Here is a 16,282-nt window from a genome sequence, read left to right as displayed (position 1 = left end):
TATACCCCGCCCCGTGTCCCGTCTGCTCCCCTCACCCCATCAGACCTCTTGCAAAAAAATGATCGAAACAGAACTAACTATACACTTATTATATAAATAATACTCTCTCATTTCTTGTCCAATTAAAGCATTTTAAAAACACGCTATGGAGTCAAAATACTTTAAAAAAAACTCAACCCCTTATAGTTATAATGCTATAAAAGAAAAATAATCCGGTTATAAAAATGAAAAATACGTTGCTGGTTGATATCAATTGCGTGAAAAGCCTATGGCGATCGTTTGATAAAACTTAACATTATTACTCATCTACCAATCAAGACACAGTATATAGATAGAATAATGAACAATTCAGTTTGTTTAATGAGATCAAGATCCTATTCAGTGAAAAGAAAGAAACCGAATTGTTTTTTTTTTTTTACAAATTTTCAGTACCGTAATCTTTTACATTTGTAAGGAACAATTTTAAAGTCACTTAAATTAATCCTTTGTTTATTGAATATTCAATAGAACTCATGTATTATGCAAATAAAATATGAGATGCCGATTGGCCAATTATTTTCTTCTGAACTGTACTGTCATATCCCGTTTTCAAAGCACTCGTACTGTTAGTACGAGCAGTTTGAATATCGTTCTATCAGATAAGTTCTATCAGATCGTTCTATCAAAAGTTAGGAACTGTTTGTACTGCTAGTACATGTGCTTTAAAGCATGATATGGAAGACAGTATACAGTGGTATTAGCATCATTATCCGAACGGCCTGAGCCCCGATGTCGATTGGACAGAGGGAGAGAGAGAGAGACTAAAATACGTTGCAAAATTTTATTAAATGTGAGTTTGTTTAATACTAGATTTGCATAACTATGAATATGTAAATTCATGCCATAATAACCGAATATACAATAATCGTTTATTTCTTCGTTTCAGCATTTGTACCTGGTTATGGCGTGAGGGCAGGGGTTCTGAATAGGCGGCCCCCGAGCCAAATCCCGCCCGGGAATGAAAATCGGTCCTCGACGCACTAATCGAGGAATTGGGCAAGTAATAAGTTATGCTAATTAAGGATCCCAAATGCCTTCTTTTCACATTGTTCAATCTAGGTATGGACTGTAATATTTTGATTCTACCTGGTCGTTTAGTCCTACGAAATGTTTTCTCTGGACCTCGTTGAAAATAAATTGAGAACCATTGGCGCAAGATAATTCTATTAAAAAACATGTTGAAAAATTCGTCACCGAAACTGCATGCATATATATTGTCACACAGTAGTAAAAATAAAACGTTAAGACCCAATTTTTATTCTTTTAATATTTATTTATTTCATTACATTTGTCAATTTTTTTATGAGAAATACGCAGTAACTAGACTGTTTTATGAGTATATCTGTTGACTGAAGGCCGGCTTCTATAATCCCTCAGTTATTCATACGTGTATTCAGTAACACAATGTCGTGAATCCTGTCACAATTTTTTATAATAGCTCTTTTTATAGGGTAGTTAATTTTTTTCAGAAATTAAAAACGAAAATGCACCTAAATGCAAAATAGAAATACATATAATTTTTTTTACAAATGTCCTCACGTGACCAATTTTAAAATTTTGTAAGCAATAAATAAAAATGATTACAATTGGGTTTAGTTATACATTGTTCATATAATGATTAACTTTATATAAAAAAAACTAGGATTTGGCTGTGGATAGCATATAGTTTGAAACATATTAAAACATAACTAGATACGATACGTGTTCGTATTCTCGAATTACAAAAATATACCGGTCTCGAGTCTGTATAGGAAATTATTTTTTTCCATTTAGCTACACACGCAAGCCTGTCTTGGTCATCGTGTAATACTGTACGCTATAAACCACAAGGAGAGAACGTTATACACCAACCCATCGGTCCAAGAAGCCTAGGTTTTAGAACCAGAAATATTTTCTTAACGCCCTATCGGGCTATTCGTCCGCAGGCTACCTAATTTACCGACACTTTTGTTTCACATGCATGCTGGCGCAAATATGACTACTTTTCGGGTGTTAATGCTATTGTGTTTAGCCCGTTTTCCAAGTTCAGGCAGGGCGTTCGGTGAGTATTGTTTTCTTAACTTCAAGAACGTCTCCATGTTTTATTTTTTTCATTCTTTAAGATTGATGTTGTTCTATTCTGTCATGCTATGAAGAGTGTTCTCTGTGTATAAAGTGTAAACCGGAGATTTAAACCTGCTAAAAGTTTATTACAATAATTTGCCTCTATTCTCAATTTTGTCTTAATATTGATTGATTATGATTATTTTTAGCTATACTGGCGTGGGAATGGGATGGTGGGAGACGTGGGTGGTCGAGAGCTAGATCGGGCCCGGGACAATTATCTTACCTGGCCGACTTTATAAGTCTTCAGTAAGTTTGGTTCATCGACGGAAAACAAATTAAATCTGGATTGTTCCCCTGTCCATTAACACTGACTTTTTTCATACTTAAAGGCTGATGAAAAAAATCCCCATTATGTCAAGAAATTGAATTATTACGTTATCATCAATACTTTAGGAACAAATCGCATTGTTCATCAGTTATAAAGACAAAATGAAAGTAATTTCTAAGAAAATTTAAGAAGTCAGTGTGAAAGTTATAAATAACTAAGGGTACTATAAACTGTTATACAATGTTCAATGATTATAACCAGTTTTATTATTATTTGACATCAAATGAAATAAATATAGGCTTAGGAAGATTTCCAACATAGGAGGGGGAGGGGGGTGGTGGCGGAGCTGAGATCAGGCGCGTAGCCAGAAGTTCGTCATGGGAGATTTTCATGCAAGTTGGAATGACCCAACGGCACCAAAGGCGCCGCGGGAGCGCAAAGTACTTCCCCCTCCGAGGGCTTGGGGTCCCAGGGTCTGCCTTAAGGCCCCTGTTTGGGGTCCAGGGGCAACGCCCAGGTGGGGACCAGGGGGCAAATCTTCCGGAAGTTCTGGGGTATTTACAAAATTGTCGGCATTTGAATGAAGCATATAATTATCTTCAAATGGCATTGGACGGCATTAAACAGACCACAAAAATCACTATTTGACCATTTGTTTGATTATAGCCTAACTCAGACTAACTGCCGGTCGATTTGCTGATGCAGGTGGCATATAATAACTAAAAATCACAATGGCTGGGTTATAACGTCACATGTCTTTGTCGTCACACGTCGTCACACGTCACATGTCTTTCATAAACTATAGTACTATACTATATCATAAAACAGGTGATCGAATAAATCACTTTTCCCCCCTTAAGTGTTATTCAAAACGACTGACACTTAACCTAATCCGCTCAATTGAAGTTTCAATCTGTGCAATGAGGAGTGTCTTTTCATTGGTTATAGCTGCTCTGTTATGCAGATATCTATGGACAAACCTACGACTGAACTATACATAATGTGGAGATGATTTTCTTGCCTTTTTTTTTCTTTTCGTAATTATACTGGTGGTTGCCATATGTCTCACAATTTCACACCCAACGCACCCCACATTACAAAACAATACCAAGGATTAAGGGATCAATTTCTAAGAATCAAGTTACAAAAGAAAAGGGTTGTATTAAATATCCTCAGCATCAAATTTACAGACAGCACGTCTATTCATTGCAATGTTGTTAGTACAATGTATGGAAGCTTAAAAGTGCCAACACCATAAGAAAAACTTTGCTCGATAAGTTGACATTTTTCAGTAACTTGTTCACAAGAAAATATCTTATCGAAAATCAGAAAATTTTTGGATTGCTCAGTTGCTTTAACTGAGCAATCGAACAATTATCTGCAAAATGTTTAATTGACAACTTATCGTATCTCGTCAAATCAACATTATATATATATATATATATATATATATATATATATATATATATATATATAAATGAAAAACGTAATGAGTTGGAAAATCAAGAACAGTGAAAAAACTCTCAGCCTTCACCGGGATTCGAACCAATCTAATTTTCAATCTTTCGATTGACTGATCAGAGTTGAATTGATCTGATAAGAACACAATTTAACTTATAGTGAAGATTACAATATGATTTGTAGCATCAGTTGCTTTGATCATTTTATCAATTGTTTTTGCAAATAACCAATTTGAAATTGAAATAACAATCTGAATATCTTTATGAAAAAAGCAATGTGCCCTACAGAGTACAGGGGCATGTTTGATTGGCACAATCTTTATCCGCTAAACAATACCATTAGTCATAGATGTGAGGCGAGTCAGGGAAGGATGGGGAGAGGAAGGAGAGAAGAGGTATGGGTAGAGTGGGGGGGGGGGGGGGTTAGGGATGCGTGGGAGAGGAGAGAAGATTGGAGGAGAGGATTAGAGGGTGTAAAAACGGCTGTAAAAGATTCGACTGGGAGATCTTTCCAACTATACTGCCCGTTCTTTACACCAATGAAATTAAGACAACTACAGCGTGATAAGATTGAAATAGAGAACATCCTACATGTTCATATGCTGGTATAACAGATTCACAATACACTTTGCACTTTCATTATTTTTACATCACGCGGTTTGGTCGTTCTGTCTTGGTTTGAACCATAGTTCATTAGAAAGCGCTTAAGATAAACCTTTTTCCGGTTCACCTTTTACCTATATCACGATTTAGACATGTATATTCGAGTCAAGGTGCCACGCTTTCTATATATATATATATATATATATATATATATATATATATATATATATATATATATATATATATATATATATATATATATATATATATATATTGTGTGTGTGTGTGTGTGTAATATGCAAACGCCACCTACCGAGTTCACTTCTTCTATCGCGTCTGACAACATGCATGCGAAATTTATCTGTTATGACGACAGAGAAAATAAAATTTCAATCAAATAAAACTTTCATCCTATGTATATATCATTTGGAGAATAAGAGTGACACAATGAATCATAACGAGGCACGGTAATCTTTCATAGATGTTTAACTATGATGGCATTCTCCAGATTGCATTTTCTTTAGGCATGAATCTTTTACTGTAACCGGGTCACAAACCCACGATCCACAGGAACTAGATTTTATTCATTTCAATGCAACCGTCTCCATATATCCTACTCGACCGATGTCGTGCACATGACAATTGGCCGGGGTATGAACCTTTATGGAGGTATATCAGAGGCGTTTTTGTCAAGGAAGAGGAGGTATGACCATGTGGTCGTTGAATACGGCGACTCCCATGTAGGGAATCTGGTGGTACCCCCTCCCCAGAAAAAATATAGAGTTTGTATTTCAAACGGTGCTTTTTGAGGGTAACCTAGACAATAAATTAGGTCTCAACGCAATGTTTTGATTATAAATACTTTTGATTACTTTAGTGAGGTTGAAAATGTGCCCGGGGTGTACATCCCCTGGGGATCCGTGCTGAGGCCCACCTGAGACCGGAAGAGAGTATAATCCCCCTCCCCCCCCCTCCTCACCGCTCCTCTCCAACCGCTCGCACACGCCATGTACTGCACTTGAAGACTCGCAATGCTCTTCATGCACTGTAACTTATCAATGGTGTAAAGATAACGTAATTACCATCAAACCCACCAACTTTTAATTCTCAACAGCTGACCAGAAATTAACTAACGAAAAAGTCATCAGTATTGCCACGAATATGCTAGGAAAGTCCACTATATTGCCATGCAACCATAATCAAAGTGTAACAAGCTGTTTATTTCCTGCCATTCTCGACTTGATGAAGTAAAATGGTTGTTTAATTTAACCTACGAAAGGATTCACGATGGTTTTATTGTTTGTCTTTATTTGCAATTTTGGCGTGCCTTACTTTCGAGATCAATACTGAAGTCCTTTAATCTATGTTTTTTTCAAGTATTTCTGCTGTGGTTATCCTGCATGCTGTTGTTGATTTAGTGTTGTTCTTTTACTATAGATACTGATGAGCCTATTGTCCACTGGTATGAAGATGAAGTAACTGTTTACGCAGGAGTAACAGAGGCAGTTCTGGTGCTTGCTGTTACTCAACCATCAGAAAATGATATTACAGTCAGTAAGTATTGGTGACATCCAAGCCTGATCACAAGAGAATAGTGATGCTCTCCTGCGATATGGAATACTCTCATGGCAATACATTCAATGTGTGTGTGTGTGTTTGTGTCAGTTCAAAGGTTATCAATGTTACCCTCAAATATGCCAAACAAAGTCAGATAATGGTCACCCATGCTCAAGTTTCATCAACTTGATTTTACAGCACGTCAAAAGGTAGTTATCCACATTGATTAATTTAAATGTCTATTTTGACACAGTTTTTTTTTTTTAGCTGAGGATCAGAGCCTATATGAAAGTATTTTGGTACACTTGTAGTAATTTTCTAGGGTGCTACAATTGGGGTCAATTTCGACGATCTTTTTTTTTTTTAAAGGGTTGTTCATGTAGTAATCCAGACGTACAAAAAACAAAGTGAAACCCTTCTAAATCACTGCTTCACCTAGGAGGTGTTCAACACCCTGGTGTGACTATAAAATCGAGGCCGAAACTAATATCGAACCAAAGTAAATGATGCAACTTAAAAAGAGAGGATAACAAAACTTTGACGCTCAAAGGAAATGGACATTCGATTTCTCATCACCTACTATAGTTCCTTTAACGATGTTCATTTCATACTAATTCTCAGGCCTAAGTTCAACACTTCATTGAAAATCATACGAAGATAAAAGTGTCTGCCTATACCAGGCTATGCAGTTCTCCTCACACAGGAGAGACAAACAAACTTCTGAACCCGCAAACCTTTGAAAAGCGGTTGTTGAGTTCATTACTAGGCCTTTATAGACACATATCAGTATATATGCTTATTTATGATAGAAAATGACATTAAACTAAATATTTCATAAAAATGAAAAAAAAAAGATGGAATATTTCATGCATGGATTAAGGAAACAGTTTGGACGCACGAGAGGGCCTAATACGAATCAACTTTGCTATAAGCAATTAATCTTGAATGGCCCTATAAGGCATAACATACTCCATATTATTGTTCCTTTGACGTACACATTAAATCGTCAGTCTAATCTGGTCTCTATATTAAGTCCTTGTAGAAGTTCTCACTAGCTATACCCTACCCCTCATTGGATGTCTGACATGTTGGCATTGTATCATGTTTTCTGTATCATGAATATGAATAATTTTAGCTATGAGAACCCAAGGCTTTCATCATTTGTAAACAAAGCCCCCTTTATTCACCCGTAAATAATTTTCGTGCGATGCTCTTCAAAGGTTAATTTGTGGTCTAAAATCACCTCAATAAATTCAATAAGTAAGTTTTGCACTTCCGTTCATGCTCTTCAACATTCAATACACAGATCATGTTTGATAACATCAAATAACATTTAAGAAAAGCATAATATCATCATATATCATCATATGATAACATCAAAAAAGATATTCTCCTGTTGCTTTTCGGCACTTTTCCTGAGCATACCCGTGCGTATTGATATCGACTCTAACGTGGATCATTCCACCTGAAGCGTCAAACTTGAACAGCGTCCTCTACAGTTCCAATTGTTTAAAACACATTTTCAACGGTGTCGGTTATAACCAACGGCCAGACAATAGGCGTCAAAAACAAATAAATATGATCTAATAATTATCATTTTTTGGCAATATTTTGGCATTCCTTACCTAACAGTAAAGGCCTAATTGATATTTAAGTCTCTCTGCATAGGCTATATTATCACTGTTGAACAAGTGTCAGGCAAAGCGGGAAAAAATAGTACCGTTACAATCATGAATAACAAAACGATATGAAACATCGAGCAGCAACGGGTATATTGAATTATCATGGAAATTTCTTTGATCTTCTTACTTGTAAGGTCTTCGTGGCTTCGGTGTCGGTGTATCGCTAGTCGGGGATATCGTTATACCGGAAACAGCCACGGTAAAAGCTGGTCGGCGTCATACCGAAGTGGTTGTGTTTCTAGACCCTAAACTGGTAAACGAAGTTACTGTTGGCGGGAACAGATTGGTACGCGTTCGAGTAGAACACGTGATCGAGGGAAGAGCGGTTTTGGGAGGCTACCATTACTCTGAAATAGCTGACGTACATTTGCTTGGACCGTCCACTGCGGGTATGTATATTGAAGATGAACCGTAATAGCCGCTTTTTGGTATAATTATGAAAAAAAAACAAACAAACAAACATTGTCAACTATTAAAGGGTCACCGATAGACAGCTGCCATGATAAATGTTACAAATATTGTTTTGAAGATGCATGCATGGAGAAAAATTTGCATTTAATCGTTTTCGAGATAACTATACTTTTGAAGGTGACATGTTGACACCAAAAGTGAATCTAAAGCAAACAGGTGCATGAGGTGCCATAGAACTGACATATTTGTTTCTTGTATTTTGGTAAAGATCGTCCAGTTTCGTCAAAAATGTGATACATTAACAACATATTAATTACCCAACAAAGTCATTTGTGGGTATATCCATAACGTCACATACTATAAAGAAAAGTTAGAATTCTATCTAAATCAAATAATAAAGTGAAGGAAAAAAAAAAACAGTAAAAAAAGGAACATGTGTTTTTGGGCAATTATTTTGCAATTATGAAAACACACCTTCATGTTGGTACAAACTGTAACAATTTCAACTATAAATGTCTCAAAAACGCAATGCAGGAATTGCATACAAATTTCGCTAGGATGCTTAGTAGATGTTATTCTTTTATTAGTCAAACCCAAATTTGCCTCTGTACTGTCCGTTAGAAACAACCACGGGGAAATAATTCGTCATTAACAGAAAATATTCGTTCAGTGTGTATGCTTGTCAGTAAGTCGTTCAGAGTGCGGAGTTAGGCTTACGAGTTCAACGACCAGTATTCAATATGTCACGACGGTAGTAGGGTTGAGTCGGGCCACATTCAATCGGGGTAGTCGGCTTAAATTATCTTTCTGTTAAAGTAAAGTGTAGACTTGAGGAAGTCTAAAAAGAAAAGTCTCATCACTTTATGAGAAAATTTCGTAATTTTAACGTTAGTTCTGAACTTTTACAGGTTGCCACTCGGCCTCCTTCCAGGCCAGCAGAATGTCCGTTCCTGAAGATGCTGGGACAATTTATATTCCATTTCTGGTAAACCGACCATTCTCCAAAGATTTCGAGATAGGTAAAATTCTTCAATTTTAAACGTTTTCATTCCCCTGTTTCCCTTTATGTCTTTTGTATGCGTCTTTTTAATTGACTCGGTTAAAACAAACATTTACATGATTTATTTTGTCTTAATTGTATCCCTTCCATGGAAAGTGAACGGTGTACTCGTAACAATGGACAAATGCGTTAATTTGTCAGTTATAGACTCTAGAAAGAGAGCCATCTATTTACGTGCCATTTCATCTAACACACCCCGCATCATAAGTTTCCTCTCATATCGCTCGTCTCGCCCCCCCCCCCCCCTCCCACACCCATTTCCCAATAGAATCCCTTGAGGCAACGTTTGTAATGACGAAACTCACTTGTCAAAACTATATTAACGTCATCAACAAGGAGCCCATTTATTAACATAATATCCCACCCACACTCCCTCCTTCCACGTTCCGCCCCTTTTTCTCTTCATCCACGTGCAGTGCATACACCGAAAATATGAAAAGGTTATAGCCTACGTTCTTTTCGTTAATTTGATGGCAATTTCAGTCATTCGTATAGTCCCACATTGCTGAACGATGTATGACCAAATTTACTAAAATTTGGAATTTGAAGGAGCATAGAGGAGTGAGGGGGGGGGGGGGAAGATGTTCAGAAAAAGAAATACTGGAAGAGAGCAACATACGTGAACGATTCACAAATGGCTCAAAGCGGGACTGGGAATAGGGGCTGGTACATTTGATAGCATATTGTGTTTCACCTTGGATTTCATAACGTCCTTAGTATATATTTTGAAATCATTGTTGGATTGATTTTCAGTGTATACTGCCTCATTCATATTTTAGGATACAAGGTCGATCTACGCTGGTTCGGGGCGATTCACCATGCAGAGCACGAAGCTGATTACCACTATCACGTGACACACAATCACCAAGGCGACGACAAACACGTGATCCTACGGGCAGGAGAAACGTCGGTGAAAATTCCAATCACTATCATCGACGATTCGAAGGCTGAAGAGACGGAGCAGTTTATTGTCCGTTTGGATCATAAATGCCTCTCTCCTTTCATGAATGTTTTAAGTGATTATGTCATTGTGGACATTGAAGATAATGATGGTAAGTATAGCCTAACACAGCACAGTCATTAACCTAACTTCAATGTATGTATCTAAGTATGTAGTACATGTATGTATAGTATATCAGCAATACACAAGACACGCCTCCTGCATGACGTCAGAATTTGTGTATGTATTTATTCATATGCTTCTCACGGAATTGGAATGTATTGTAGCGTAATCCCAGTATGACGTCAGCTTTTTGTAGGCTAACTATGTTGCTACTCACTATATATACACATCTACTAGTCTCCCCCTCACCCTCCCCCTCCCCCACCCCCAAATGAAAAAGATATTGATAGTAACAAATACACCAAAATGACGTCATGTTTTGACGTTTATTTTCTGCTCAGTTTGCACCGACATACCGCCTGGACCATATGAAAACTATAACGGACACTGCTACTTTCTGGTTGAAAACCCAAACGGGGTTACCTTTTTGGATACAGCTGTTGGATGCGTACAATATGGAGGAGAAGTTGCCACGTTGTCTAACGCCATTGAAAATTCAATCGTTTATCAGCTGTTAACAGACGGTGAAACTGCTTGGATTGGTGCAGAGAGGGATCCGCAGAATCCAAGTAAGTCATTGGATAAACATGAAAGTTGCTTAGATCGGGCACCGGGACGTTTGGTTTTATATAGAGGTCCGAAATATTCTGGAAAAATGACAATGTATTTTCATTTACATACTTTAATTACGGAGAAATGAAGACTTCAAAAACGGTATATCGGTAACATACTAGTGCCGGGCCCTATACCTAGCCCTCCTTGCAACTGACCGTGTCTTCCCTGTTGATGAATATTCAGAGAATTACTAAGCATCACACATTCCTGCTACCGGAACCGTCACTTAATGTCCCAATTCGACAGAAGAGAGTATACCTCAGTACCTCACCACTTCCTAGATACCGACAGTGGAGGTGAAGGCACACCACTCAACAGCACTGCAGTGCAGCCTATGCTAACGAACGTGATGGTTCGAAATCCGCATTGAAATGATAGTACCAGACCCCATTTAACCAGCAAGAAATACCAAATCCACAGAAGTTTTCAATTGATACAATTTGCGGAATAGCAGTGATGGAACGTCTCCTAAAGGTTCTTTCAGTTGTCAACGTAATGGCTCCGGGAAGGGTAGGAGGGGGGGGGGGTGTGGAGGGGGGTGTTAGGTGGAAGGGGACACTACCAACAGAGTGTTTTACGGAGTGTTAGCTCAGTGGTTAACGCTGGTGCCTTCCAATCATAAGGTCCCCGGCTCGAGTAACTCCAAGATTAATGTAAGTCGTCCAGTTACAGAGTTGTTGACAATTGACAATTCATAACCATGGACGTTAAGTATGAATGTAAGAGACTGACTTCGGTCAGCTTGCGGCTTTGATAAGCCCTGATGAGGCTGCTTCGCGAGTTCCTGCTTTCAGGAGGATTTAAAATACATACAAATACATACCAACGACGAATAACGTCTACAACGTTAGGGGTGACTTTAATTACCGGCCTAAATGACATTTAAAACAACTTCCAAAAATCCAGTTGTCATTTCAATAACACGATTAAAGTATTTGTTTCATCCCAGATCCGTTCGCGGGTAAAACTGATCTGAAATATGATAAAAACAATGACAATATGAGGGACGAAGAAAGCTGAAGAAAAGAAAACAACTACTACACAATCACTTTAGTAATGAAACTATATGGAACGCGTAAAGGGCAAACTTATTTCGTTGTCTAAACTTAGTTTGCTGTTGTCTAAACTAAAGTTGTTGCTGCTGTTTTACCATGCTGTTGCTCAAACTCACGTTGATGTCTAAACTTCTGTGTCTAAACTTACGTCGTTGTCTAAACTTACGTCGCTGTCTAAACTAATGTTGTTGCCATCGGCGCTGTTCAACAACTGCTCAACCACGTGATTTGAAAAAATAGCTTTGCGCATGAAATTCAACTTGGGCTTCATATCCTTACTATACACACGTAGTTAATTAGGATATGTAGATAGTCTAGCCTTCTGTTTATAATTCTTTCCATTGTTGTGTCTAGTAGTAGCAGTAGTAAGAGTACCAATATGGCTCTAGGTGTAACAGTAGTAGGCATAGTAGTAGTAGCGATAGCAGCATGGTAAAACAACAGCAACAACTTTAGTTTAGACAACAACAAACTTAGTTAAGACAACGAAATAAGTTTTCCCTTTTCGCGTTCCATATGAAACACGATTTTATGTTTGAATGCGTTGTTTCATCTCTCTCTTCGTTTCAGATGCTTTTCTATGGTCTGATGGTACTCCCGTGGAATTCCAGTCTTGGGGTACCGGAGAACCGGACTCAACAGAGACTGGAAAAGACTGCGTCTTTATTCGCCATCACAACCAAACAGTAGAATGGATCAGTGACTACTGTAATGATGTCTCAAACGTCTCCTATGACCTCTGTGAGAAAATTGCCAACGCGAAATGTTGAATATTCATCGGAAATAAAATCTGCATGGCATTGAAGGAAACAAAAAAAGAAGTAAAAATAAGAATAAGACAAATTATATTAAAGGTGATAAAATTGCTATACGTAAATATTAAGAGCTTCATTTTCCTTTGAGTTGATATACGCTGTTATGTAATTCTGACAAAACCACTTATTAGCAAACATATGATTGGATCCATCTGATTAAAACAATGTCCGCAAATGGGAGGAGGGGGGGGGGATGGTAGTGGGCATGAACAACCTTGAGTCGGGGATTTTTTTCACCCTTCAGTGGGTGTGGGGTTGTACACCCACTTATTCAACTTCACCCCAAAAAATCATTTAAATAGAATAAATATATTAGCACTACATTGCGTTTAGACCTAGTTATAGACCTGATTTATAGTCTAAATATGTCTCAGCATCAATTGACTTGTAAACTTTTAATTCTCATCAGGTAGAGGAATCCCAGACCCCTCAAAGGGAAGCAGCCGGCGTCAACAATGCCAGGTCGTATACCCTTCCGTTAAAAAAACCCCCCAAAACCTGTATCCGAAATTGGCCCTATCATTATTTAGGTTCATGCCCCTACCTAAATCAGTCGGAGCGGAGGGCCGAGGGGCGAGGTTAAAATTTGCCCTCCCCCTACGTTTCAAATTCTGTTAACCCCACCGTCTTACACAGAAGCTTTTGTGTCCCACAAATTTAAAGTAATGATTTAATCTTCCCAATTGAAATCCTTTGAAATCTTTCCCAACTTTTTTGATTTGGTTCCGACATGTTGTTGGTGTTCTGTACGTGGTCACGGACTGTGAGTATGTTGTCAGATTTACAGGTTCCATTGCAGTAAGTATGTTACGGCGATCAGATGGCGGTAAGCGATAAATTCAACGTAACATGAATGGAAACGTTAACAAATGTTATCAGTCAACATAGGACAAATGATTTGCTCTAAATAAAACCCAACTAAACTATGAGACCAAAACCGTCGACGATATCTTCTTCTCTTTATTTAATTTAATTTAAATTACTTTAATTTAATTGCGACGGCTATATTACGGTATTATGTAAGATCTATTACGTAATCCACTCCCAGTGTAACTTTTGGAGTCATGAAAGAACGACGTCTTCGAACACAATAAAAGTAATAGCATTAATCAGTATGCATAGAATTGTTATGTCCTTTTTCTCGAAATATTGCATGTTTGACTATTAAACGGGAACACCATAAACAAAATGAAGTCTCTTGACAATGAGCCGGAAAATTAGACGTTTTTGAGACATTAACTTAAATATTATGGATAATAAAACCATAGCATACATTCGAATTATAAAATACCCTTAATTACCACTATGTTTATACAAAAACAACGAAGTTCAGTCTACATCGGCGTAGGATCAAGTGATATGTTTGTGTGCATGTGTGCGTGGGTGTGTGTGTGTGTGGGGGGGTTACATTTTGCCAAGATTGACCGCAATTTCTCATTTATCAAAATGGTTTAGTTAACCACGTACTCTGAGTTATAGCGCAAAACGTTGTTATTCTTACCCCCTCGATTTGACTTTGAGCATGCGCACACTTTTTACCGGGTCATTGCAATGTCTTGCACGTCAGACCCCTTCCGGTTTAACATCAGTGTTTTGCTAGATGGTTGGAAACGGCATACAGCTTGCGTAAAGGGATATAATGAACTCAACAGCAAGAGAAAGCATTATCTTTTGTAGAAATGTGCAGATTGTTGTAGAATTACGATAATAGAACTCTTGACAAACTTTTCAAGCTTCCTGATCTAGACGAACAGCTTTCTAAGTGGTAGCTTAACTTTAATGTTACGACTTAAAGTAAAGATATATACAAACAAAATAAATAAATAAATAAATGAAGTAGCGAGGCACGTCGTTATGCACTGACGCTATTTATCTCGCCGGTTAGCACTTCAAATCTCGATTAAGTATGGCATACTATGTATGCTCTGCAGGCACCACTGCATGCATGCAGAGTATGACAGAATTGGCAATTTATAATTCTCTGAGTGAAGTACTTAATGTAAGTTTGCTTCAAGAGTTATGGCAATCGTTGTGATCTAATGTGATCTAAACAAGCAGTACGCTGATGAAGGTTTCTGTTAAAGCTTACGACACACCGCTCCAATTTCTTGTATTTCTGTGGTTTAGTTTAGTTTAGCTTAGCTTAGCTTAGCATAGTAGGAAAAAAAGGGATCAGGAGGGACACTCACGTTCCCATCAAGGACCCTAAACGGAGAGGGAAAAACTAAAGACACAAACACTCAGACCCGATTACAATGCATAAATTGCTTACAGTCCAAAGCATTTTTTAACCCATTCACACTACTTGAAAGTACAAGAAAAAAAAGGTAGTATGCCGAATATTGATCCTACTTTGTAACTTTTGGAGTTTAGGACAATGACCTCTGGTACAACTACTATTAGCAAACATGAAAAAGTCAGTGAAGAGTAAATTGTCAAAGCTATACACAATCTTGAAAACAACCTCCTAAGTTCCAGTGTGGTGAGATTCAACAGCTGTATAATTCCGCCTATAATATTAGGAACACCCTTTAAGGAACTAATCATCCTAGCACCCCTCCCGGACCGTCTCGAGTACTTCCTTTTCCTTAGCAAAATATTGGTTCCACTGAAGCCTGCACAGCATACTCCAGATGAGGCCTAACTAACTGCCTAAAGCCTATAAAGCCTAACAACTATGTCCTCTTTTCAGAAAACTGAAGTTCCTCTTGGTCATACCTAAAACCCTATTGCCTCTTTTAGCAGCTTCAAGCCAATGTTGAAAAGGTTGCAGAGATGAGTCAATGTAGATACCTACCTAGGTCTCTTTCAACAAATACCTCCTGTAACTCCTCACCATTTAGAGGGTAGGTATACTTTTGGTCACTACTACCAATATGCGTCACCTTGCAATTTACCTTGCGTCACCTTGCATTATGAGCATTTGCCATCCCTGTGCCCAGGAAAAAAACCTTTTCCATTTGAAATTTCTCAGAATCGCTTTTGGAAGAGACCTCAGAATACAGTTTGGTGTCATCAGCAAATTTCTTGGCTGTACACAAAATATCTCCGTCAATGTCATTTATATAGGCAACAGACAACAAGGGACCCAAAACAGACCCTTGTGGAACCCCACTAGCAACGTCCTGCCAATTAAGAAGAAGTACAGCCTTTAATATCCACCCTCTGTTTTCTATTTTCAAGCCAATTCTCGATCTAAGACAGTAAATTCCCATTGACACCACTATTGAGATAAACATAAAACATGACTAACATGAATAACATGAAAATAAGACCGTATCCAGTTTAGGACCATCACTTCCCCCCTGAAACTCTGGAATGCTACTCATATCTTCCCTTGTAAACACCGACACAAAATTGTTGTTCCAAAGATCTGCAAGATCCTGACTATCAGTAACTATAGTGTCTGCTTGTGGTGGCTAAGTAAACAACCGCATCTTTAACTTTCTGCTTTGGTGATATGCTCCTGCTACTCCTTTAACTGGGAGTGTCTCTGTTTTGGAATTTAACGATTTAGCATATTTTCTAGCTATTACTGGTCACCTGTC

General features: G+C 37.9%; 1 protein-coding gene across 1 annotated transcript; it reads left to right on the top strand.

The window, feature by feature from the left end:
• Positions 1–1,863: 1,863 nt before the first annotated feature.
• On the top strand, positions 1,864–12,830 carry LOC139983308 (uncharacterized). Its single transcript, XM_071996772.1, has 7 exons — positions 1,864–2,080; positions 5,914–6,030; positions 7,850–8,104; positions 9,035–9,145; positions 9,966–10,238; positions 10,591–10,818; positions 12,490–12,830. The coding sequence occupies exons 1-7, from the start codon at positions 1,996–1,998 to the stop codon at positions 12,687–12,689; spliced, it is 1,269 nt and encodes a 422-aa protein (XP_071852873.1). The 5' UTR covers positions 1,864–1,995; the 3' UTR covers positions 12,690–12,830.
• Positions 12,831–16,282: the final 3,452 nt, after the last annotated feature.

This window comes from Apostichopus japonicus, chromosome 2 (genome assembly GCF_037975245.1).
Source record: "Apostichopus japonicus isolate 1M-3 chromosome 2, ASM3797524v1, whole genome shotgun sequence".
NCBI classification, from domain to species: domain Eukaryota; kingdom Metazoa; phylum Echinodermata; class Holothuroidea; order Aspidochirotida; family Stichopodidae; genus Apostichopus; species Apostichopus japonicus.
Note: the sequence above shows the minus strand (reverse complement) of the source record. Positions and strands in the feature narration are given on the sequence as shown.